General features: G+C 40.2%; 2 protein-coding genes across 2 annotated transcripts in view; both read left to right on the top strand.

Moving 5' to 3' along the window:
• Positions 1–1,337: 1,337 nt before the first annotated feature.
• Positions 1,338–1,748, top strand: LOC119721527. Its single transcript, XM_038191605.1, has one exon. It carries the CDS (start codon positions 1,338–1,340, stop codon positions 1,746–1,748), a length of 411 nt encoding a protein of 136 aa, XP_038047533.1.
• Positions 1,749–6,573: 4,825 nt separating this feature from the next.
• LOC119721526 (zinc metalloproteinase/disintegrin-like) overlaps positions 6,574–27,381 on the top strand; it is a 24,904-nt gene continuing 4,096 nt past the window's right edge. The window contains exons 1-6 of the mRNA XM_038191604.1: positions 6,574–6,672; positions 14,671–14,743; positions 15,281–15,570; positions 15,793–15,946; positions 17,168–17,337; positions 18,345–18,431. Coding sequence (XP_038047532.1) covers positions 6,613–6,672; positions 14,671–14,743; positions 15,281–15,570; positions 15,793–15,946; positions 17,168–17,337; positions 18,345–18,431 — 834 coding nt within the window. The 5' untranslated portion in view covers positions 6,574–6,612. The remainder of the gene's footprint in view (positions 6,673–14,670; positions 14,744–15,280; positions 15,571–15,792; positions 15,947–17,167; positions 17,338–18,344; positions 18,432–27,381) is intronic.

Genomic DNA, 27,381 nt, shown 5'->3' with positions numbered 1-27,381 from the left:
AGCTCATATGGTCGCTGAATGGACCACTGGGAATGGCAAACAAACACACATCAGCTACATCCAACTTCATTGCAGCCGACGACAGTTTAGAGAGACAACTAATGATGTTCTGGAAGTTGGACAGGACTGATCCTTTCATGATGACACCAAGGGGATATCGGTGAACGACAAGCAGGCTATTGCGATATGGGAGGAAGGTGTTCGTCTCACCGATGGGCACTACGAGATAGCGATCCCATTTAAGAATTATCCTCCGCACTTGGTTGATAATCGCACTGTTGCGGAACGTCGTCTTATTTCGTTGAGCAAGCGGCTGCAAAGAGAGACACACTACTGCACGCTAAGTACACGGAAGGCATGAACATACTACAACAACATATTACGGTTATACCATCCGAAGAAGCCGGACAAGGTTCGCATAGTATTTGACTGTGCGTCTAAGCATTGCGGAACATCACTCAACGACGAGGTGCTTGGTGGACCAGATTTGACCAAGCTGTTGGGGGTACTCTTGAGGTTTCGGCAAGAGACAGTGGCACTTATGGCTGATGTCCAAGCCATGTTCCATCAGGTCAAAGTCACTCATGAAGAGCGAGATGTCTTGAGATATCCGTGGTGGTCTGATGGTGACAGCTCTCGACAGCCGAGTGTGTATAGGATAACTGTACACTCCTACGGTGGTATACATGGAGTCCAAGCTGTTGCACCTTCGCTCTGCAACGTACCGCTGAGGATAATTGAGCGGACATCCAACCCGACACAGTCGACACAGTCATGCGTAAATTTTACGTAGACGACTGTTTGAAATCTGTCGCCAGTGAAGAGAAAGTCTTCTAGCTAGAGGAGGTTTTAGGTTGACAAAGTGGGTAAACAGCAGCCCACAAGTTCTTGCGTCCTTCCCCATGGAAGAGAGAGCGAAGGATGTCAAGGAGCTCGATCTGAACTACGAGGCATTGCCGACCGAGAGAGCGCTCGGAATGCAGTGGGACGTTGAACTCGACTGTTTTGGCTATAAAATCAGTCCCAGTGACAAGCCATTGACAAGAAGAGGAATACTTAGTGTCTGCAGTTCTATCTATGATCCACATGGGTTTGTGAGTCTGTTCACTCTGAGAGCCAAGGTTATGCCGCAGAAAGCTAACATGGGATGAGTCGCTTCCATCTGAGCACCTCAACAGTTGGCAACAGTGGAAACAAGCACTACCAGAGATAAAACAGTTCAGGGTGAACAGAAGTATAAAGCCTTATGGTTTTGGAGAGGCAGGTAAATATCAACTGCACCATTTCTCGGATGATTCAGAACTGAAGTGGCTTACGGAGCGACAACCTATTTGCATATGACAAACTCGGAAGGCGACAAGCAGTCTTGCCTTCTTTTGGCCAAGTCACATCTAACCCCTCTGAAAAAGATGACCATACCCAGGCTGGAATTGATGGGTGCGACACTCTCCGTCAAACTTGATGCTGTGGTTCGTAGAGAGTTAGATGTGCCATTAGAGGATTCGGTATTTTGGACGGACAGCACCATAGTACTGCAGTATGTGAAGAATGAGGAGCGACGGTTTCTTACATTCGTGGCAAATAGAGTTGCAGTTATCCACAGCGGGTCATCACCAAGTCAACGGTATCATGTTGAATCTAGGCTTAATCCTGCCGATGATGTTACAAGAGGACAAACAGCTAAGGAGCTGCTTGCTGAGCGATGGCTCAATGGACCCGACTTCCTTTGCCTGGAAGATAGTGAATAGCCAAAATCACCAAGCCTGAGAGATCTTGCAGATGAAGATCCAGAGATAAAGCCAGACAAGGAGGTGGTTACTGTATGTGTTGTAGACGATGTGGTAGACAGGTTGTTGAAGAGGCATTCCTGTTGTGGCATGATTGTTGCGGGTGAAAAACTACTTGCGAGCCAAGGCAAAGAACAACAGTAGACATGCCGATGCTCCTGACCGTAGATGAGATGACGAGAGCAGAGGATGATATCATATTATATATCCAGAGACAGTCCTTTTGTGAAGAATTGAAGTTCCTCCAGAAGGACAAGGTAGATTCCAAAAGGTCAAAGGACTACATCAAGAAGACAAGTCCTCTTTACAAGCTTGACCCAGTGTTGTCTGCTGATGGTATCATTGGGATTGGTGGTCGTCTGAAGAACGCTCTAGTAGACGAGGGCGTGAAACGTCCGACCAGCACCCCCTGGCAAAAGTTTGTTCCAGCGGCAGTGCTACACAAGTCATGTGAGGGCAAAAGGAATTGTGGGGGGAAAAGAGATCGGTCAATGTGTGGCATGCATTCACGTACGAGTGGTCCAGTTTCGTAGAGTGAAAAGGTGTTTTTTTTTCTTCTCTGGATATAATTTGATTAGTATCCGTTCCCTGCTGCTTGGACACGAGGCTTTGGGTCTCACCACACATCAACTTCATAATTTGATGCAGATGGATGGTGTGCCTCGTCCTACACGATGAGAACCGTTGGAGCAGTACAAAGGAGGCTACATCAACTGATGAAGTTGATGACTTGTCTGTGATCCACAGCCTCATGTCAAAGCAGGAGAAAACGGATACTCGTGTCATCCTTTACCTGATCTATACGCGGTTGAGGCTGGAATGCCGATGTTCATACACCAGACACAAACATTGTCTTCATCCACAGTTTACATTATCTACAGCAACTAATCAAAATATATTCAGAGAAAAAAACACCTTTTCACTCTACGAAACTGGGCCACTCAATCGTGAATTCATGCCACACAATGACCGATCTCTTCTTTCCACAATTCCTTCTGTCCCCACATGACTTGTGTAGGCGAGAAGAGGAGGGTGGTCGATGTCACTGGTGTAGAACTACTGTCCTGCACTGATGATCATCTACCTTTCACGGGGAGGACTGAAAGTCGTCCCATACCGCAGAAATTCCCCAAATATCAAGATGCTTTTAGGCATCAGGGAGTTTGTGGAGTGGAAGCTGATGAGGCAGGAGATTTATGAGTTGTTGGAGGAATTCACCTGCTTGCTACAGTCATGCTCGCCTCACTCATGATGACGAGATGAGGCGAGGACAGTGATGCTCAAGAAGATGGTTCGGGATGAGGAGAACCTGAACAGCAATTCTGTCTACCCTGCAAAGACTCTCTCATCCCTCATAATCAACCGAGTAAGCTACAGGGTGTATCAATTGAAGCGGTACCACGTCCAAATTTACGACCTAGCTCCCAAAACCAGAGGATGGACATGGCTGGGTGAAGACCGATGGCACTCTCGAACCACTTTGGTCACTCTGTCCAAAACTTCCTCCTTCACTGCACTCGTACAGTTACTTTTGAAGCAGATTTTGTGGTAGCTGTGAATCGACCTCGCCATTGCACGCTGGAAATACCAACACCAAGTACACGATATAAACCCATTACATGCTAATTGCGGTATCGAATCAGGGTACAGGAAGAAAGTTTCCCATTCAGGGCTTACTATTGGAAACGATGTTGAAAATAAGGTAAGCCCTGGGGACGAGGTTGTGCTTGCGTCAGTTGTTCTTTGCACTTGACTCAGGTATATATCTGTGACGTCAAAACTCACGAGATTGTCACTTTTCCTCTAGGGCTACGTACCAGCAAAAAAGTTTCACTCAAATTGCTGATGAAACTATATACGGATACTACGGATATTGTTTTGGGGCAACCTTCAAAAATCCATTAACTCGAGTTTAATGAATTTGTGGGGAAAAGGCTCGAAAAGCTCTTGAACTTAGCGAACTCCTTCAACAAAATGAACGTCAAAGTACGAACCTTGGGTGAAGGATGGGATTGATTTTTTTGGGGGCTAAGTGCTGGCAGTGTTTGTTTGTTTGTTTGTTTGTTGGTGTGTTTATTTGTTTTTCAGCTTCGTTGACACGGTTGAGGAGGAACCGAAGACACATTGTAGTAACTCTAGAATTCAGGCCGTTCCTACGCACATCTCTCGAAAGCGAAGCGTGAGACCGACCGTTGTTCATTTTTATATAACGCCTATCGGTACTGTGCACTTTAAAAAACCCTGCCAGCAGGTCAGATTTGAGCCGGACGGCGGGTCACATTTCACCTGGTACTTTTCAGGGTCAAAATAACATTTTCCCGATCTTTGTCCAGTCAGGTCCCCCCGAAAACCTTCGGGATGAGAGCCACTTTTTCTATACATTTGGGGGAAATGACCAGCGGAGACTTCATGGGGAATATTCAGTGTTGGAGGTCTCGAGGCCGGCCTCGGCCTCGAGGCCGGCCTCGGCCTCGAGGCCGGCCTCGCCTCGGCCTCGAGGCCGGCCTCGGCCTCGAGGCCGGCCTCGGCCTCGAGGCCGGCCTCGAGGCCGATTTTCATGGCCTCGGCCTCGGCCTTGGCCTCGGAGGTGCAAGGCCTCGGCCTTGGCCTTGGCCTCGGAGCCTTCCGGCCTCGGCGAATCGGTCGATTCGGCCCATTTTGATGTGTTTTCTATTCTAATTTATTTGTAATTTTTTACCGTATCAAACCCTCGAGATTCTGCCGCAGTGGGTTCCGTGAAACGAACGCATATTATGTACGCACGAATGAACTGGAAATGGTTGCATTGAACGTACTCACGTACGTAGCATCTTCGCCTAGCCTGCGCTTCAGCTTTCCACGTGCGTGCAAGCGTTATAACTGTTACCGCGTGCCAGACTACATAAGTCTGGCACCGATCCCATTTGCGTACAATAACATGTGGTAGTAGACTAGTCTGGTTGCAGTGTTGTACACAATTTTCTCGTTTCGCCTCTGTACCCCGACCTTTAAAAATGATTTGCGGCAAGGTGCGGCAAGCTTTATCATTTCTTTTTATAGGCCCTGTTTCAGTAAAAGTCTGAACTTTCTGGGTACGATCGAGTGTACTAGTCCGTACCATTTTTCCCCATAAAGATATGATAAAAACAATTACGATTTATCAAGTAGATTTTATTTTTACACGGTGATTTAAATGAAAGTTCCGGCTCACACGGTAATGTTTGGCGCAAATGGTCGATATGGAAAGCGCGATTTCAGAATTCGTTTTTCCATCCAAATGAATGCAAAGTTCTGAATGAATGTTTTAATAATAGGAGTCAGTATTCCTCGTGGTACCAGGTTACTTTTTGTATTTTTAGAGCCATATGTTGATACTTCTTACATGTATAAGCACGGTTTGAAATTGCCTAATTTTGCGTGGTTGCAGATATATGGCCAAAACCTCTGGACTCCCTACCTCTTGCCATGATCTTAAAATTCTTCAAAGCCATTGGATTCAAATCGGATGATCCGAGAATTGGTCATTTTGATGAACTGAGTGATATCATGCACGCATTTTCCATGTTGCCGTGTTGTTTGGAGCGGGATTGGCCGCGGTATTAACAGTGATAATGCGTGGACACTTATCCCGTTGTGTGGAGCGGGATTGGAACTATGCTTTGCCCGTGCGTAACGACGGGCCGTCTGGCATTGTCTGGTCGCATCGCGGTGTTTGTTCGGCGCGCGCCTGGACAGTGCGAAGGTTGGGGGGGGGGGGGGTCGTAACTTTTTGGTTATGAGTGGTAAAAACCTGATTCAAAAATTCAAGTTGTTGTTTATTTAATGGGGATTCCTATGATATTAAGCATTTTGATAGGTTTTGAAAATGATTTATAAAACATGCTAAAAGTAAATGATGTAAATCTTATAGAATAGAAACTCAAAATTTGGCCATTTAAATTGTTGTATCTCCAAAAGGCAAACACCTATGAGCCTGATTCAAACGCCATTGATTTTGTTGTGTAATTTGCTTTCAGTGATACAAAACTTGAGATTTCTTTCTTTAAAAAATAAAATTCGCCGGACTCCCTACAAGAGGAAACCCATTGCAAGCTGTAAATTTGTAAGCCAGGCACTCCAAAACTCAGTGAATTCAACTAAAAAGATTTTAAAACTCCAACATAATCTTAGCCTTGTTTTAGTGATATATATTTTATTACGTGTTTTGATAGCTGGCCTCGGCCTCGGCCTTGGCCTCGGAGGTGGTGGCCTCGGCCTTGGCCTCGCGGTTGTGGCCTCGGCCTCGGCCTCGGCCTTGGCCTCGGAGGTTGTGGCCTCGGCCTTGGCCTCGGGTTGTGGCCTCGACTTCAACACTGGAAATATTACTGCCTTACCTTACCGTTCAGAGTAACACAAAATTCGTCTGGGTCTACTTTGTTGATTTTTCATCATCAGCTCTAAATGCATTTCAGCATTGGCCTACGGATGCAATCAATTTGAAGCCCCATTAGCCCCTAGGCCTATTCATTATTTAATTAAAAGAAACAGTACAAGTGTACCTATAAGTATAGTTTTACGATTAAGTGGTCTCTTCACGTTTATTAACTTATAACGTTTGAAGTATTCGAATGTAATTGTGAAGCCCATAATTCTGAAGTGTTTATTGATGCTGGTAGGGTAACAAGGACGTTTGCATTGGGCACCAAGAAGCGCTTTCTGGGGCTGCATGAGACGGTGTGAGGGCTTCTGTTTGTCTCCCGTTGTACAAAAAACGGGGGTTTGGGCGCATGGACAAGCCCAAACGCAGTCTATAAATCGCCCACAAAATGACCCAAATTCGTCATTCCTACGACTCAACAGCTGCAGAATGATGCTGAAGATTGTCGTGCTTGCCGTGCTGGCCTACACGGCTTACTCCAAGCCAGGGGTACGTATAGACTCTTCATTCAGTGCATCTTTGCAAGATAATTTTCGAACATTGCCGATTATTGTGTCGATATTTATTTTACTAACATCCAGGTTACTTCATAATACCTCGTTTATTATGTCTTTTTTTGGATACAGCTTTTTGCACAACTTTTTTAAATTACAGCTGAATGTTATCCTGTCAGACAAATGGTTTTCAAAAACCTGTACCAACCTGAATAATGTTAAGATTGCTCTCCCTGTACATCCAAATAGACCAATCAGCAGCTTAGTCCACGCATGTTTACGTTACATACCAAGTGTGGACATTCCCTTGGTTTCGTAGTTAAGAAAAACCATGCAGTCAAAAAAAACCTCATTTTTCTCAAACTGTGAAAACTCAACCCATTTTCCCCCCCTATGATCCCCTTTAGTGTTTCTCTTCATTTTGCCACCTGTAAACCTAACCCAAAAATGCCTCTATAAACCTGTTTTCCTAAAATGGGGAAACACTGTGTTGTCTCCTCTGCCACACCAAGGGCGGATCCAGAACACAATTTGGGGGGGGGGGCCCAAAAAAATTTGCTCCCCCCAAAAAGTGGGTCAAAAAAATTACGGCGTGGGTTTTTTTTGAGGAAAAGATGGTGGTGTACTCATTGCCTGCCTTTATTGCGATGTCACATACAAAACAAAAATTGGTTTCGTTTGGGGGGGGGGGGGGAGGCATGGCCCCCTTTGGCCCCCCCCCCGGATCCGCCCTTGTGCCACACACGTAAACACCGGCAATCGTGGACGTCCCATTGTTCCTAATCCTCTTTCCTTTGTTTGTTATCTAACTTTTTAGCAACAGCTCTCATTGGTTTTGTGTGGACGTATTGTTTGTGCCCCAACTCTTTTGTCCTACGTCCACGATTGCCGGTGTTTTCACACGCACACCCACACACCCTAATTATTGTCGTTAGCTTTATTCATGATATTTCAGTTAACCTTTATCTGTCATTCCTGTGCATACTCATCCACTTCGTTATAATTCATCCCTGTTTATCCTTTGCAACTAACACTGAGCTGTGCTTTGCGGGGCATTTTGCCACTAATCGACCCGCGCATTGCTGTTGTTTTTGTGCGGGGCGGCTCCCCTAATAAAAGCTCAGTGTCGCTTGGACTCACTTCCCTTCTATTGCAGGGAACACTTGGCCGGCCGTGAAATAATATTTACATCTAAACATTAGAAAACATTCATTATCTTTTAGGGGATCGTGACATAGATTTTACTCTAAAATATATTCTGCACTTGCTACTCCTGCTAAATGTAAACCTTACATCTGACCTCCCTTTCGGGTTAATGTTATTATGTAACGTGCACTTTCGGAACTATTTGGCATTTCCCAGTTTTTCTTTTTCTCATGACAATTTCGCGCGTTGTTGCTGTGATGTTATTTCATGAAGGCACTGTAGTAATTAAGATTTTCTGTACTATTTATGAACCACACTTCATGATGTGCTTCCTGACCCTTTTCTGCCTAGCATATTGCCATATTACGGAGCTTTTAAAGGGACATAGATGAAAAAAAAAATTGAAAACATCTTCGTTAGAAAGAAAAAAAATCTGCGTTCGAACGAAAAAAAATCTGCGTTCGAACGAAAAAAATCTGCGTTCGAACGAAAAAAATCTGCGTTCGAACGAAAAAAATCTGCGTTCGAACGAAAAAAATCTGCGTTCGAACGAAAAAAATCTGCGTTCGAACGAAAAAAAATCTGCGTTCGAACGAAAAAAATCTGCGTTCGAACGAAAAAAATCTGCGTTCGAACGAAAAAAATCTGCGTTCGAACGAAAAAAATCTGCGTTCGAACGAAAAAAATCTGCGTTCGAACGAAAAAAAATCTGCGTTCGAACGAAAAAAATCTGCGTTCGAACGAAAAAAATCTGCGTTCGAACGAAAAAAAATCTGCGTTCGAACGAAAAAAATCTGCGTTCGAACGAAAAAAATCTGCGTTCGAACGAAAAAAATCTGCGTTCGAACGAAAAAGCTGTTTGCTGTTTGCTGTAAGCTGTTTGCCCTCCCTGTGCTGCCCCACCACTTATGTGGGTGATTTTTGTGGGTCAAAACATTCTTTGCCCTGAAAACTGTTGTACCAAACATGTAAAACGTATCAGTCATGATGTGACTCATATCATGCTCTTGTAAGTGCAACAGTTTCTCCACATTTAACTGGTTATCCATGGGCCACCAAAAAACATGTCGGGCTAGCCATGGCTATCAGAATAGCCCGACATGTTTGTCGATTGCTATGAGTATGAGTAGGAATCAGCTAATTAGTGAATCCCGTATCTGAAAGTTAGGAAGCAGAAAGTACATGTACATGTACAAGTGTTAGACTAGTAAAATAGGCTTATTGAAAGCCAGAAATGATCAAACAATATATACATGTCAGTCGCTTCTAAAGTTTGGAACTATTACAAGGGTTAGGAATGAAAATTTATACTGTAAAGGATTTGTGGATAGACAAATTTCTGAAAATCACAATGACGACCAGTTATATTTTTTTACCTGAAAAATTTGAAAGATAATTATATAGCCTTTTTTAATTATTTTTTAAAAACTTGCCTCACTTTATAAAAAGAAACCAAAAAGGCAAATTACTTTTAAAAATGTCTCATAAGTGTGTTGCCTCAGCATAGCATAATGGGTGGGACTGATGGAGTGGGGGGGGGGGGGTTGTGTTGTAGCTAGTATTGTAACAGGATAGGGACTCTTAAAAAAAGAAGGACAATTAGCTAGATCTTCATTGCAATGGTTAAACTTCATGACCAACTAACAGCAAGCCCTAGTAAGACCGTTTGAAAGCTCATAGACTGCTTTAAGACCAGTTATTGAAATTCCTGTACTTGGGCCACGGACCTACATTAGGCACATATGTCATGCATGTAGGACCTGAAAAAACATGACCAAATCACCCACATAAGTGGTGGGGCAGCACAGGGAGGGCAAACAGCTTACAGCAAACAGCAAACAGCTTTTTCGTTCGAACGCAGATTTTTTTCGTTCGAACGCAGATTTTTTTTCGTTCGAACGCAGATTTTTTTCGTTCGAACGCAGATTTTTTTTCGTTCGAACGCAGATTTGTTTCGTTCGAACGCAGATTTTTTTCGTTCGAACGCAGATTTTTTTCGTTCGAACGCAGATTTTTTTTCGTTCGAACGCAGATTTTTTTCGTTCGAACGCAGATTTTTTTCTTTCGAACGCAGATTTTTTTCGTTCGAACGCAGATTTTTTTCGTTCGAACGCAGATTTTTTTCGTTCGAACGCAGATTTTTTTCGTTCGAACGCAGATTTTTTTTCGTTCGAACGCAGATTTTTTTCATTCTTACGATGATTTTTTCAATTTTTTTTTTTCACCTATGTCCCTTTAAAAGCTCCGTACCATATACCTGTATCATAACAACAAACTATTAAATAGCAATACCGCTAAAACAGCCAAATGTCCAGGATTCTGGTCCCGCATTGTGCTGAACTATTTGTGACATTAAGGTATGTGTTTGAGATGGCATCACACTTGTGCCCTTACATTTGGAGTTTCTTGATATGGCAGAACAACCTTGAGATTGAAAACAAGGGTAAAAGGGGCACCTATTACCTTGTTTAAAATTTCCGATGTTTTCCTGCTGTATTGTCTTTGTCATTATATCTTTACAATCACAGAAAAGTGTGTTGCATTAATGTTTTACCTATTGCCTGTGTAATGTCTGGTTGTAGGCCATCAAGTTTTCTCTAGATTTTGTGCTTTAAACCAATACGGCTCATTCATATTATTGAGTAAAATATTTATCCTGCAGATTGACGGGATGGGCGAAAACCCCGTAAAAAAACTTTTTGAGGAAAAAAACACGGGGAAATTCCCAATCCGGCTCCACAAGTGGCAACCAAGTTTATAACTCCGTAGATCGGCGTGTTTTGAACTTATTTATTAATTGCTTCAATTGTTCTGACTCATGGCTTTATTAAGTTCTGGTTCTGATAATATCCTAGTGCTAAATTGTAATCTTTGCGCCACTAACTACCAACCTTTCTCGTAACATTCCTTTATTTCCAATATTTTGGAACGTTCATCTCTAGTTAAGTTGAGCTTTAAGCTTTAAATATGTAGACGATCTGACACTTGCAGAGGTCCGTCATGCTAATAAATCTAGCCAGATTGGATTTGATCTTGAAGGCCTGGATGCGTGGACGAAGGACAGCCACCTCAGGCTCAATCCTACCAAATGCAAAGTTATGCAAGTTTGCTTCAAAAAAGACCCTCCAACACCACCTTGTCTTAAAATTGGTGGGATTGAGCTTGGGGTGGTGTCCGAGACTAGGCTTTTGGGCCTGATAGTCCAATCTAATCTTGGCTGGCAATCTCAGGTTATGATATGGTCTCAAAAAGTAGTCGTAGGTTATACGTGCTTGGCCGCCTGAAAGAGTTTGGTTTGCCTATCGACGACTTGGTCTCTGTGTATACTTGTTATGTCCGTCCAATTTGTGAGCATGCAGCCCCAGTTTGGCATGGTAACATCAGAAATAATCAGACATATCAACTTGAACGCATTCAAAAGCGTGCGTGTCGTATTATTCTTGGAGCTGACTATGAGTCATACTCAATCGCTTGTGATCGGTTAGGCCTTCAAACTCTGGAGGACAGAAAGACTCCATCTCTGTTCCCCATTTGCTAGTAAATGTACAAAATCAGTTAGATATGCAGAATGTTTTCCTCCTAACAATAGCACCCACAAAATGACTCTGAGACAATCCAACATTTACCAGATTCCACATCACAAAACAAATAGGTATGGCAATAGTGCAATTCCCTCTCTGACAAAACTCCTGAACCAGAATTCCTTAGCAGCAATAATAACAATAATAATGTTATGTCCCCTTTTGTGTGTTTTTAGATTTATATTTAAACTGTAGATACATGAAGTTCTGTAATTCTTATTCATTTTAAATTCAAATTTTTCTTGTTGAATTTTCTTGTTGAATTTTCTAGTGGTTTTTTATTTTCTTGTAATAACCATGCAATTCAGCGTCCGGCTGCAAATTGGTCTAATAAAATATGAATATGAATATGAATATTTAGCCTTCCAATAACCTGTTGACCTTCTTCAATTTAAAGGTCGCTTTTCAAACAGTTGCCTTATATTCCCTTATCTATCACGAACTTTTAGTAATCTTGCTAACGCTGGCGTTGCTTCCAGAATATCATTTTCTTTTTTTCAAAAAATTGAGACCTTATCTTTACTGTGGTACCTGTTGTTTACAACTCTTTTTGCAATATTCCTTGATTACCATGCTCTATAATCTTGACTTTATTTTTTGATTTTTATATTTATTTATTATTATTATTTTTTTTTTTTACTTTTTTTCGAACTATTTCTAAATTCACCAATATTTATTTCCGGTTATTTTGTTCTTTTCATTCTTTCTTGGCCTTTTAAGGGCAACATGTCATGTCGTATATTCGGGATTACTTTCCCATAATCTCTTACCATCATTAAAGTTACTTTGATGGTTATTTAATAACATTACCTGACTTTCATTGATACAATGACTTAATTTCCGTAATACTATTTTTTCTAACATTACCTGAACAGGATTAGTAAAATTGACTTGGTTATACTCTGACTTACTATCTGTAATCAATTTGTCAAGAACTTTCAATTTTTGCTTGAATCATTTATGTTGTACAGGATGAATTATGTTTGTTAGCTAAACTTGATCCAGCCACCTTTTACCCATGTAAAACTAACCGGGGTTTGATGTACTGGTTTGTTTTGTGGACCTTGATTAATTGCCTACTATAAGTCCGTGTGAAAGCACTGCGTAAGTTATTTCAAATTAAGCCTTAGTATAGGTGCACCCAGTGCACTTGCTCAGTGTTTCCGGTGGTTTTGGTAATTAATACAATAGTTGTTATGAATTGTGTTAGCTTACTCTACTAAAGGAGGCGTCTTTCTACTATTTGGCCTTTCAACTTTGAGTTTTTCGATAACAACTCGTGTCGCGGGTGTCAAGTGCTGAGTCTACGTTTCAGACACCGTATCTTCTGAATATTATATGTATTTGTATACTAACTGCAACCCTTGGCATACCTTTCCAACGGCTAAGTTTATTTTATCCGTGTTGTAGGTTGTCTTGGGTGAGAGAAGCCAGCCTTTCCCCCTTCTGCACCCTGTTTTGTTCAGTCTTTCGTGTGTCAATTAGCTGAAACGGATTATCCCGTTCTTGCTGAATGATTCTACGTGCGTTTTGGCTATCCAATCTTTCACCCGTGCTTACAATATCAAGATTAACCTTGCAATCAAGGGTCATTACCTGATAGAGTAGGGAATTGGTTAAGCCCCTCGATACCCACATACCCACTGTACAATGTTCTTGTGCAACTACAAGTCGGCCATGCATGAATATCTTGTGAAAATTTGAATATGTCAAGCAGAAAATGGCTGCTGTCTTGTTGCTGGCACATACTTAAGCTTCACATGTCTCCCTTTACATCTTGGTTGTACAGGCTTCAGTGCTTTTTCCGTTTACTTACAGGGCGTCCTGAAAAAAATGGTGCATGTAAACCCCTCCATTTTTGCTAATTTACAACCAGGGGCGGCGGAACCGGGGGGGGGGGGGCTGGGCTGGGGGTACGTTTGCCCCCCCCCAGATTTTCCCAAGTGCCCCTTTTAAGGCCATAAATGTGCCCCCTCGATCATTAAAGTGTCCCCTCGAGATAAATAAAAAATGCCCTTAAAGTATCTTACTATTTCTTAGAAGTAACCTTTTCCAAATAATGTTAGAGAATTTTTTGATATAAACGAGGAATATGAAAACCAAGTCCTATAATCCATACAAGACGCCCTGAAAATTGGCACATAATGTATGTTTAGCATATAATCATTGGTTTTGAAGAGCGCCCCCTATGTTGAAAGATGGTACCAGCCCCCCCCCCCCCCCCCCCCCCCCCCCCATTTCAGCACGGGTTTGCAAGTGCCCCTTTTGGGTGCTCCCCCTCCCCCGTTTCAAACCCGTTCCGCCGCCGCTGTTTACAACAAACATTTTCTACAGATGTTTACACCATCGTCAAGATAATAGATTTAGCTTGAGAAGATCGTTTGTTTCATTGAGATAGCTTTTGAAAATCCAAAGATATGTTTGAATAACGGCAAAGCCAAGAAGCTACTTTCTGTGAAGCAGTTAAAATCAGTATAGTCCCAATCTAAAACCAAATCATTTTACTGTTAGTGAGTTTAACATTTTTAAGCAGAGTGTGCAATATTTATTTATATTTAATTGAACTCTTTCATTGAAGTTTTAAAAAGTGAACCTGTCTGTACTATTAAATCGTTTCAACATAAGAACAAAACCCTATATTGTCGTGTGAATGGAATGTTTGTCTTACACCCATAGGGATAATCTTATAAAAAGAGCCATGCTGGCATTGTCTGACCTTTGAAGCACTCGCTTCCTAAAAGTGGCAGAGAATGGTGTTTTGGGCTTTGCGGTTATTCAAACATTTCTCTGGATTTTCAAAAGCAATCTTAATTAAGCAAACGGTTTTCTCAAGCTAAATCTGTAACCTTGAAGATCGTGTGCTTACACGATCGTGTGCTTACACGATTTGCAGTAAATTCCGGTTGTAAATTGGCGAAAATGGCGGGGTTTACATGCGCCATCATTTTCAGGACACCCTGTATGATTTGCATTTTCATGATTATGTAACCACGTACTAAATGGGATTCAGCTTTCTGCTTTGTTCCCTGTGATTCTTTTTTAAGTGCCATGTACAGCTCACAACTCCCGTGCGGATGTGATGCACTATAAATAGAATGACCAGTCATCCATACATTTCATTAAGAGTTATTTAATTTATTTACAAATGTGTAAAAGACACCACCCAATTATAAATGATTTCCAAAGAAGTATAAAAAGGTGTGGTTTTGGGTGTATTAAATAAACATGAACAACACTCATATTTCTTATTTTTTTTCGCTGTATAGGTTCGTAACAAAGATCTTGAATTTGCAACGGAGGAGCTTTTTCGCTACTTCGGTGTTGAAAGCCACGAAAAAGGTATTGTGGCACAATTGATGTGGGCAACCGCGCTAAAACATCGTTTTATTTTGGTGCCTTGGAACCGAATATGAAAAAATCATGATTGTCTCTCGAAACATAGAAAATATAATTATTGCCACAAAAAATTTGCTTATACGAAGTATAATACATGTATTGGGTTTATTTGCAAAACTATTGAAGGTTGTCGCAAACTTTTGCGTCGTTTGCAAAACTATTTCGTTTCAGCATCACCATTTAGGGCCCCAACCCCCTTGCCCCCGCTCAATGTTGTCTCTCATTGCGCGGCGTGTGCTCCAATAGCTGGAGAGAACAACATTGACCGGGGAGCGGGGGAAAGGCCAAGGAAGTGTCCCAACCACTTTGGCGGGATTGTAGCTATTAAACTAAGTATTCCACAACGCATGACCACAATGCATTTCTTTGTGCACGCTCATTACATGTTGCAATAAGTTTGAAAGGGGTATTGTTGAGAGAAGTCACCTAAGAAGGTCATAGCACTGAAGAAGATAACAATTAAATTTCCTTTCTTTGTAGCCCCGGAATATGAGATTGTGTACCCACTCGTAGTCGAAGCTGAAGGCAAGAGGAGTGTTGGCAAGGGAGCCACTGCCGCCTCATTCTTAGAACTGGAAGTCGAAGCCTTTGGAGAGACGCTTAACCTCATCGTAGACCACGACGACAGTAATTATGCCCCTGGACTCAAGGTTGAGATCTACACAGATGAAGGCATCCAGAAAGTGCCACTTCGGACTGACTGCGTCTACACAGGGAAGGTAGCCGGTGAAAAGGACTCTCTTGCATCCGTAACCGTTTGTGACGGCTTGGTAAGTCATAGGCCTAGTGCTTCGGTGAATCCCATAGCTGCCACCAAAATGTTTGAAGAAGGGTATATAGTATCATTGATTGGAATAAGTTATGATATTTCCCAAATAAATAATGAAAGGAATTATTTCAAAAGTAAACCTTGTCTGGAGCCGACACCAAAGGTCTGTTTGCATGCCTTTTATTCGGTTGTTTTATTTTCTGAATGGTGTCTTTTTTGCAAGATGGCGGTCATATTTCGCAACCATGGCCGTGGTGAGCTTTACATCGAGCCACTAGATGACGAGGATGCCGTCAAGCGAGATGTTGGTCGCGGTCACCCGCACGTTGCCTATAGGAACAGACCAGTGGAAAGAGGGGCATTCTGCGAGACAGAACGTAATATAATTTATTTGATTTTGTTTTTATTGATCACACTTTTAAAACAAATTCCGCATGTAAGTCAAAACAATAAAGAACTCACATTTCTGACGCAGATCATTCATTCTGAAGCTGAAAACTGGAATGCTCAACTAAAGTTGTAATGACTCGAGTCAATGACTCGACTCGAGTCCGACTCGAGTCACATTTTTTTGGCGACTCGACTCGACTCGAGTCCCGACGGGTAAATGACTCGACTCGACTCGAGTCACGGGAGCAAATGACTCGACTCGACTCGAGTCCCTCATCACAATGACTTAACTCGACTCGAGGAAGGCTAATACGACTCGAGTCCCAAAATAAAAGCAAACCTTATTTGCGAAAAATATTTGCAATGACTTACGCCGCGCCGTTCGCGTTGCCAGTTTTTGTTCACGTCACATTATGTTCGCGAATAATGTACGCTCATATACAGCGGCCGTCTGTTTTCCTTCCTCCATAGTGATACAACAAACATACACCGTGTCGCGGACTCCCACCTTGTGGTTCTATACCTGTAGCATGTAATGCTAAACCCGAAACCAGACTTAAAACGCATTTCTCAATCCGTGGTTTTATCATTGGTTTCGGGCGATTTCTTATTAAGCTCTTGGTGGAACGCTGGCTAAATTTATTTCCCGATTTCACAAAACAAAATGGATACGGACGGGCCAACCTTTAAATAATCAGAAACAGTTTTGTATAATGCAATTTGTTGGTTTTGACGTTGTCAGGGATCAGCGAACAACAAAATCTAGACCCGAAGCCAAACCAGTTATAAGACCGAGGTTTCACATCTTCTTATCTGTGACGTGAGCTAGCAACTGTTGGTTGGGTACCATATAGCATACTTTATGTCTTTGGATTTTCGTAATAGACTGGTGCCTTGTATTCTTTCTCTCTTGTGTTTGTTGCTTTTTATTGTAATTTATAATATAGTGTTAAAATATTTGTGACTCGAATTGACTCGAGCTAAAACTTGACTCGACTCGACTCGACCACACACTGTGACTCGACTCGACTCGACTCGTTGATCTAATGACTCTACTCGACTTGAGTCACTTCTTTAAAATGACTCGACTCGACTCGAGTCACAAAAATCAGTGACTCGTTACAACTCTGCTCGTCAGTTTCTTATGACAGCTTGTCAAATTCCAAGCTTGATGCCCGACTGGTTTGTTTTGCAATTGTTCTCCTAAGCGCCACCAACTTTGCCGTTAACATTTGCTGACGAGCCGCCAGAAGCCTTGCCGATTGACACGAAGGCAACGAAATATCTGGAGCTGGCATTCATTTCCGATCCAGACTTAAATGTTCGCAAAGGGGGCACCAGCGCAACCACCACGTGCCTTAACGCCCTCTTCAACGCGGTGAGTTTTCGTATGACAGTATATCAATGACAGAAACCTTGCTCAAAGCGAACATCAGATTGTTTGTTACCACTGAGAAGAATGTAGTAACCAACGCATAGCGTATCACCGACCGATAATGTCTCACACAAATTGACCGATGCTATAGCACTATAACCGATAATGTAAAAAACATTGACCGATGGTGTAGTAAATGTTGCCACACCATGGGTCAATTTATGTTACATTATCGGTTGGTGATACGTTATCCGTTGGTTACTACATTATCCAGCGTAACACCGTTATCAAACACCCTGCGAAATGATTCGGAAGAAAACTAAACCTGACGGATGTTTTGAAAGGGTGCCCGCGGGCAACTTTAAACGTGCGTGAGCGACGGATACCAGTTACCAGACATGTTTTGTTCCTGCATTCATATAAAGCAAAACTTTCAGCAGGATGCACCCTACCTAAACTTTGAAGCTATTGCTTCAAACGAAAACAAGTGCACAAAAGCAGTAAACCCTATACGTGCCTTTAAAACACTTTCCATTAATCAATGTGTACCTAGTGTGTCACTAAAGCATCAAATAATGTTGAAAAGCGGGAACTGTTGTGAAGAAAAAAGGTAGGCCTAAATAAAAAGGTCGGTTGGAAATAAGGGAAAATTGGCCTACATGTGCTTGAGCTTATACTAGTCTTTCATACCACATTGCGATACAGATAGTGGCCTTTGTTGAGTTATTTTCCTGCGCCCATTGGCGGCGTTTAATTGGCGTCATTATCTAATCAAAATGAATTTGAAGGCCAGATGCAGTCAGTTGACCAAAAAGGTGTTGCTCGACCACTCCCCCATTATCTTTTTGCTATTATTATTTTGTCGTCACCATTTTCGCCTTATTTTGGTACCTTTTGAGAAGGCTCTTCACATTGTGCGCCTACCATTGTTGGTGATGAAGGACGCATATTTACAAGTATTCTCTTAGCGATTTTTCCTCTTTGCTTTCTCATTCTTATTTATAATTAAGGTGAAAAATGTTTTGCGATTGAGTTCTCTGAGAGGAACTGCGCTGGTTCCCAGGCTGACGTACGTCAAGGTCTTTGGAGTACATGAGGTAGGTTTATGACGAATAAGCCTATACAAGTCATGTAGTTATCTCACAGCTTCACATGGAAGCGAGTCATGGAACAAATTAAAGTTGAAGTTCATATTGAAGAAGTTTATCTCTAATGAAGAATGGATTCGCTGAAGCCCATATGAAGTATTATTTTAATATTGCATCAAGTCTAACGTGTCCAGGCTACATTTATCCTTGGACTGAAACTGTGTTTCTTTGTATTGATATATGTTTGAACTTAACGAAAACAATAACGCAAGTTTTGCAAGGTAAAGTATAGTGTCTGCAACAAGTTTTTTATTTGGACTGTGGCTCACGTTTTAAACATATTCGTTTCTTGCCAATAATTAAAATATGCCCTAAAGAAAATGATAAAGACAAATGAAAGACAAGAGGTCAAGGCGTTTGTTGAGTTACAAACGCAGCGTGGTCGGGCCGACAACTATTTCATTAGACACAGCCCAGTTAAGGTATTGTCAAAACAAAGACCACGAAAATTTAACCTATCCAGTGCAACCAATGGTTTTGTTTAAAACAAAATGTTTTAAAACAATTTTTTTTTAAATATTTTTTTAATATGACGTCACATATCACGTGATGACGTCATCGTGACGTCACTTAAATTTTCATCCATAACACATCCCGGTTTAGGTGCATACCAAGTTTCAACACAATCAGACCTGTAGTTCTGTAGATATTGGCCTTCAAAATATTCAATTTTTAATATGACTCTCATGTCACGTGATGAAGTCATCGTGACGTCACTTAAATTTTTATCTGTAACACATCCCAGTCTCAGTACATATCAACGTTCATTCCAAACGGACATGCAGTTCTGGAGATATAGCCCAATCTGTGAGATCTAGCCGAATTCTGCTAGAAAATAGTCACAAAAGAAAAATCGCATATAATGTGACGTCACGTGACTCATGATGACGTCACGATGATGTCAATGTTCGGTACACAACTTCAGCTGCTGGTCTAAAGTGTATGCCAAGTATAAAGTCAATCGAATTGATTTCAGTGCCCAAAGTGAGGGTAACAAAAAACGTGTACAAATGATATGGGCAAACATAGGGCTTTTCCGCTTATTGAGTGGTCAGGCACAACCCGACCACTGTCTAGAATTGTTCTCACAAATCTTCTTTGTTGAGTGGTCGGGCACAACCCGACCACTCTTTGGATTTGTTGCGATTAATTGAGTGGTCGGGCACAACCCGACCACTCTTTGGATCTGTTACGATTAATTGAGTGGTCGGGCACAACCCGACCACTCTTTGGATCTGTTACGATTAATCTTTCTTTCTTTCTTTCTTTCTTTCTTTCTTTCTTTTTTTTTCCGGACAATACTTCTCCGCGGGTTTTCTCTTAAACGGTATATGGTATGAACTTGTAACTTTCAATATATATCGACCCTCATCCGAAGTGGTGCATATTACTCTGACGTCATGATTACGTCATCGGGTGTCAAATTACAAGTGATTTTATCTGAAAAAGTTACCAATTACTTTCACCTATAACTCTTGAACTAAACAATCAATGATGTTTGTGTTCTGTAATCAGATAGACCATTAATCGCTTAACAGTTTTTGTAGTGTACGTGAACTCGCTTGACCTTTACTTCCGGGTCTACCGGAAGGTCAAAGTTAGGTGAATTCAAAATGAAGACGTTAGCCTGACATCAAAACAAAGCAGCATTTCTTCCGAACGGTTCACGGTATGATCACAAAACCTTGTGTGAACTTGTACCATGTTACGAAGATGTTGTACATTTTGTTACGTCATCATGACGTAATCAGGTATCAAATTACAAGCGATTTAAGAGCAAACTTTGACAAAATAGTTTGTGTTATATCTTTTGAACTAAATAGAGTATCGTGTTCGTTTTTTCGTGAGGTTGTAGACTATGCCGTGAGAAACATTTCATGTTCCCGAACGCAAAACCGCTTGACCTTTACTTCCGGTGTTACCGGAAGTGCAATAAAAACTGAATATAACTCAAAAGCGGAAGCATTTCACTACAGACATATATATTATGAAAGTGTATAGTGAGGAATGCAAGACGCAAAAAACAGTGTGATGACGTCATCATCCGAAAGGGCGCCCCCTATCGGCACATAAAATATAGTTTCCCTTCTGTAATTGTAAAACCATCCGTCCAAATTTTACCAAATCGCCCCTTGACATTCTCTGATTTATCACAGATAAGGTGGCAAGGTTTCAAATTTATGACGTCACCAGACCGGAATTTACTTTAAGGAGAATTCGAAAATGATCAAAGTTTAAATTTATTTCTATCATTTGATCCCTGTCATATCTTCGAAGTCCAAATAATGATATCCATTACAATGTTCACCTTTGGATCTCTAATGCTGTGACGTCATCAAACAGGAAGTTAGGTGTTATAAATACGTCGTCAAACCGGAAGTTATGTGATATTAATACAAACAATTATATTTCCCATATTTTCATACGTTATTTAATTTTAAAATGACAAATTATCCTCTCCGAACTTTATCAGTATTCACTAACCATTTTTGACTGATGACGTCATCAAACTAGAAATAACTTTTTGTGCACATGGAATGTTTACTGAAGTTTATCACACCGTTAAAGATACCTTTTTGAAACATTGATTGTACTTAAAGGGATTTAATTTCGTGATCCTTTTTTCTACATATATTCCTAACTTAGCTGGGCAGTGTATAATGAGAAGGCTGTCCGCCCGACCACTCTGCGTTTGTAACTCAACAAACGCGAAACTCTAGTCTTTCTTTCTTTCTTTCTTTCTTTCTTTCTTTTTTTTCCGGACAATACTTCTCCGCGGGTTTTCTCTTAAACGGTATATGGTATGAACTTGTAACTTTCAATATATATCGACCCTCATCCGAAGTGGTGCATATTACTCTGACGTCATGATTACGTCATCAGGTGTCAAATTACAAGTGATTTTATCTGAAAAAGTGACCAATTACTTTCACCTATAACTCTTGAACTAAACATTCAATGATGTTGTATTCTGTAATCAGATAGACCATTAAACGCTTAACAGTTTTTGTCGTGTACGTGAACTCGCTTGACCTTTACTTCCGGGTCTACCGGAAGGTCAAAGTTAGGTGATTTCAAAATGAAGACGTCAGCCTGACATCAAAACAAAGCAACATTTTTTCCGAACGGTTCACGGTATGATCACAAAACCTTGTGTGAACTTGTACCATGTTACGAAGATGTTATAAATATTGTTACGTCATCATGACGTCATCGGGTATCAAATTACAAGTGATTTAAGGGCAAATTTGGACAAAATAGTTTGCGTTATATCTTTTGAACTAAATAGAGTATCGTGTTCGTTTTTCCGTGAGGCTGTAGACTATGCCGTGAGAAACATTTCATGTTACTGGATGCAAAACCGCTTGACCTTTACTTCCGGTGTTACCGGAAGTGCAATAAAAACTGAATATAACTCAAAAGTGGAAGCATTTTACTACAGACACATATATTATGTAAGTGTTTAGTGAGGAATGCAAGACGCAAAAAAACAGTGTGATGACGTCAACATCCGAAAGGGCGCCCCCTATCGGCACATATAATAGAGTTTCCCTTCTTTAATTTTAAAACCATCCGTCCAAATTTTACCAAATCACCCCTTGATATTCTCTGATTAACCACAGATAACTTGGCAAGGTTTCAAATACATGACATCATCAAACCGGAAGTTACTTTAAGGAGAATTTGAAAAGGATCATAGTTTTAATTGAATTCTATCATTTGATCCCGAAGTCCAAATAATGATATCCATTACAATGTTCACCTTTGGATCTCTAATGCTGGGACGTCATCAAACCGGAAGTTAGGTGTTATTAATACGTCATCAAACCGGAAGTTAGGTATTATTAATACAAACAATTATATTTCCCATATTTTCATACGTTATTTTAACTTTACAATGAAAAATGATCCTCTCCGAACTTTATCAGTATTCACTAACCGTTTTTGACTGATGACGTAATCAAACCAGAAATAACTTTTTTTTGTGCACATAGAATGTTTACTGAATTTATCACACCGTTAAAGATATCTTTTTGAAACATTGATTGTACTTGAAGGGATTTAATTTCGTGATCCTTCTTTCGTGATCCTTTTTTAACTGGGCAGTGTATAATGAAAAGGCTGTCCGCCCGACCACTCTGCGTTTGTAACTCAACAAACGCGAAACTCTAGTCTTTCTTTCTTTCTTTCTTTTTTTTTTTTGTCCGGACAATACTTCTCCGCGGGTTTTCTCTTAAACGGTATATGGTATGAACTTGTAACTTTCAATATATATCGACCCTCATCCGAAGTGGTGCATATTACTCTGACGTCATGATTACGTCATCAGGTGTCAAACTACAAGTGATTATATCTGAAAAAGTGACCAATTACTTTCACCCATAACTCTTGAACTAAACAATCAATGATGTTTGTATTCTGTAATCAGATAGACCATTAATCGCTTAACATTTTTTGTTGTGTACGTGAACTCGCTTGACCTTTAATTCCGGGTCTACCGGAAGGTCAAAGTTAGGTGAATTCAAAATGAAGACGTTAGCCGGACATCAAAACAAAGCAACATTTCTTCCAAACGGTTCACGGCATGATCACAAAACCTTGTGTGAACTTGTACCATGTTACGAAGATGTTATAAATTTTGTTACGTCATCATGACGTCATCAGATATCAAATTACAAGCGATTTAAGGGCAAATTTTGACAAAAAAGTTTGCGTTATATCTTTTGAACTAAATAGAGTATCATGTTCGTTTTTTCGTGAGGTTGTAGACTATGCCGTGAGAAACATTTATTGTTCCCGGACACAAAACCGCTTGACCTTTACTTCCGGTGTTACCGGAAGTGCAATAAAAACTGAATATAACTCAAAAGCGGAAACATTTTACCACAGACATATATATTATGCAAGTGTTTAGTGAGAAATGCAAGTCATAAAAAAACAGTGTGATGACGTCATTCATCCGAAAGGGCGCCACTTGCGGCACATAAAATAGTGTTTATTTTCTTTAATCTGAAGACCATCGGTTCCAATTTTACCAAATCGCCCCTTGATATTCTTTGATTAACCACAGATAACTTGGCAAGGTTTCAAATTCATGACGTCTTCAGACCGGAAGTTACGTCTATGAGAATTTGAAAACGATCATATTATAAATTGAATGCTATCATTTGATCCATGTCGTATATCTTCGTAGCCCAAATAGCGATATCCATAAAAATGTGAACCTTTTGCTTCCAAATACTAGTGACGTCATCAAACCGGAAGTTAGGTGTTATAAATACATACAATTATATTTTTCATATTTCCGTACGTTAACTATCTTCACAATAAACATTTATCCACTCCGAACTAAATCAGTTTTCACTTCCCTTTTTTTTTAATAATGACGTCATCAAACCAGAAATAACTCGTATGTGTACATAAAATGTCTACGGAAATTTATCACACCGTTAAAGATGCATTTTTTTAAGCAAAATAATTCATTGTGATGAAAAGGATTTAATTTCGTGATCCTTTGTTATTGCATAAACATATTCATAACTTAACTCGGCAGTTTTTTATGAAAAAAATTGCCTGCCCGACCACTCTGCGTTTGTAACAACAAACGCGAACCTCTAGTTTGGTTCTTTTTTTTTTCCGGACAATACTTCTCCGCGGGTTTTCTCCTAAAAAGGTTCATGATATTAACTTGTAACTTTCAGTATACATCGACCCTCATCCAAAGTGGTGCATATTACTCTGACGTCATGATGACGTCATCGGGTGTCAAATTACAAGCGATTTTACATGAAAAAGGGTCCAATTACTTTCACCCATAACTCTTGAACAAAATAACCAGTGATGTTTATATTCTGTAATCAGATAGACCATGAATTGATAAACATTTCTTTTTGTGTACGTTTGTGAACTCACTTAACTCTTTCTTCCGGGTCAACCGGAAGGTTAAAGTTATGTAAATTCAAAATGAAGACTTGAACCTGAAATCAAAACTAGAGTTTCGCGTTTGTTGTTACAAACGCAGAGTGGTCGGGTAGACAACTATTTTATGAAACACTGTCCAGTTAACGGGAACATGTAATAGGATTTATATGACTTAAATACATTTAAAACAGCTTTCTTGCCATGTGCAATGTAACTATGAAGTTGCCACCTCCTTTGTAGCAGTAAAAGAAAGAAATTTCAACATTTCAGCTTTTATGCTAATGAAAATGTCCATATTCATGAGCCAAAGCGTGATGTCATTCAAGGCAGAACCGTAGTGTCTCCATAGCTTTGTGTATCCAAATATATGTCAAAGTTTTCTTTATTTTCTTGGAGTAAATTCCACTTTTTATTGTTTATCATGTAAAACAGCTTATTTGGACAATCGTAGTGGCAAATATTTCTTCCAAAAAAAGTTTTGTGGGTAATTTTGAAGGACTAATTTTTGTACTGTTCATAACGCACCTTTGGCAAGGAGTACCTTGTATGACAAAAGCAAAATAGCGCCCTCTTATATATTGATGAAAGGATTTACTAATAATTGAAAAACTACCACTTTCTTGTCACTTCCAATGAAAACAAGTATTAAGATCTTGTACGTATTGTTGCAACACATAGTAATGTGCATGAAAACAAGATGAGCTGAATTTCCACTGCATATTTCCTTTAAGTTATGAATATTTTTATCTAAGAACAAAGGATTTCGAAATCAGATCATTTCCAGTAAAATCAATTATTTTTATCTGCAAGTAAAAAAATACATCTTTAACGGTGTGATCAATTTTAGTAAGCATTCTATGTACACATGTATGCAAGTTATTTCTTGGTTGATAACGTCATTATTCAAAAACGGAAGGGAGATGTTCATTGTAAAGTAAAATAACGTATGTATTCATAACAACCACCTTCCGGTTTGATGACGACACAGTATTTGGAAGCAAAGGTGAACATTGTAATGGATATCTTTTTTGGGCTAAGATCGACATGAATCAATTGATAGAATTACATTTAAAATATGATCGTTTTCAAATTCTCATAGAAGTAACTTCCGGTCTGATGACGTCATGAATTTGAAACCTTGCCAAGTTATATGTGGTTAATCAAAGAATATCAAGGGGCGATTTGGTAAAACTTGAATGGATGGTTTTCAAATTAAAGAAAGCTCACACTATCTTATGTGCCGCTAGGGGGGCGCCCTTTCGAAAGATGACGTCATCACACTGTTTTATTTGTCTGACATTCCTCACTAAACACTTTCCTAATTTAATGTGTGTAGTAAAATGCTGCCGCTTTTGAGTTATGTTCGGTTTTTATTGCACTTCCGGTAACACCGGAAGGGAAGGTCATGGGGTTTTGTGTCCGGGGACACGAAATGTTTCTTACGGCATAGTCTACAACCTCACGCAAAAACAAACACGATACTCTTTTTAGTTCAAAAGATATCGCGCAAACTTTTTTGTCAAAATTTGCCCTAAAATCGCTTGTAATTTGATCCCTGGTGACGTCATGATGACGTAACAAAATTTATAATATCTTCGTAGCATGGTATAAGTTCACATTAGGTTTGTGGGTCATACCGTAAACCGTTTGGAAGAAATTCTGCTTTGTTTTGATTTCAGGCTAAAGTCTTCATTTTAGATTCACCTAACTTTGACCTTCCGGTAGACCCGGAAGTAAAGGTTAAGCGAGTTCACGTACACGGCAAAAAATGTTTATCAATTCATGGTCTATCCGATAACGGAATACAAACATCATTGATTATTTAGTTCAAGAGTTATAGGTGAAAGTAATTGATCACTTTTTCAGCTGAAACGCTTGTAATTTGACACCCAATGACGTCATCATGGCGTCAAAGTAATATGCACCACTAGGGATGAGGGTCGATATATATATTGAAAGTTACAAGTTCATATCATGAACCGTTTAGGAGAAAAGCCGCGGAGAAGTATTGTCCGGGAAAAAAAGAGAAAGATTTACCAGAACAATAACAGAGAGTGGTCGGGTTGTGCCCGACCACTCAATTAATCGTAACATTAATAGAGAGTGGTCGGGTTGTGCCCGACCACTCAATTAATCGTAACATAATAGAGAGTGGTCGGGTTGTGCCCGAGTGGTCGGGTTGTGCCCGTAGTGTGAACTTGTACCACGTTACGAAGATTCTATATATTTTGTTACGTCATCATGACGTCATCATGTATCAAATTACAAGTGACTGAAGGGCAAATTTTGATGAAATAGTTTGCGCTATATCTTTTGAACTAAATATAGTATCATGTTCGTTTTTGTGAGTCTGTATACTTTGCTGTGAGAAACATTTCTTGTCCCCGGACACAAAACCGCTTGACCTTCACTTCCGGTGTTACCGGAAAAGCAATAAAACCCGAGTATAACTCAAAAGCGGAAGCATTTTACTACACACATATATATTAGGAAAGTGTTTATTGAGGAATGCCAGACACAAAACAGTGTGATGACGTCATCTTTCAAAAGGGCGCCCCCCTAGCGGCATATTAAATAGTGTTTGCTTTCTTTAATTTGAAAATCATCCGTTACAATTTTACAAAATCGCCCCTTGAAATTCTTTGATTAGCAACAGATAATTTGGCAAGGTTTCAAATTCATGACGTCATCAGACCGGAAGTTACATCTGTGAGAATTTGAAAGCGATAATATTTTAAATTTAATTGCATCATTTGATTCATGTCGTATATCTTCGTAGCCCAAATAACGATATCCATTTGATTCATGTCGTATATCTTCGTAGCCCAAATAACGATATCCACAATGTTCATCCTTTGCTTCCAAATACTGTGACGTCATCAAACCGAAAGTTAGGTGTTATGAATACATTCAGTTATATTTTCCATATTTTCATACGTAATTAAACTTCGCAACAAACATTTATCCACTCCGAATT

This window comes from Patiria miniata, unplaced genomic scaffold, assembly GCF_015706575.1.
Source record: "Patiria miniata isolate m_02_andy unplaced genomic scaffold, ASM1570657v1 HiC_scaffold_13, whole genome shotgun sequence".
Taxonomy (NCBI): domain Eukaryota; kingdom Metazoa; phylum Echinodermata; class Asteroidea; order Valvatida; family Asterinidae; genus Patiria; species Patiria miniata.
This window is presented reverse-complemented; position numbering and strand designations above follow the sequence as displayed.

What these genes read in the sequence shown, in the direction of transcription:
- LOC119721527 (XM_038191605.1), top strand. Translation starts at nt 1,338, where the DNA reads ATGACAAACTCGGAAGGCGACAAGCAGTCTTGCCTTCTTTTGGCCAAG.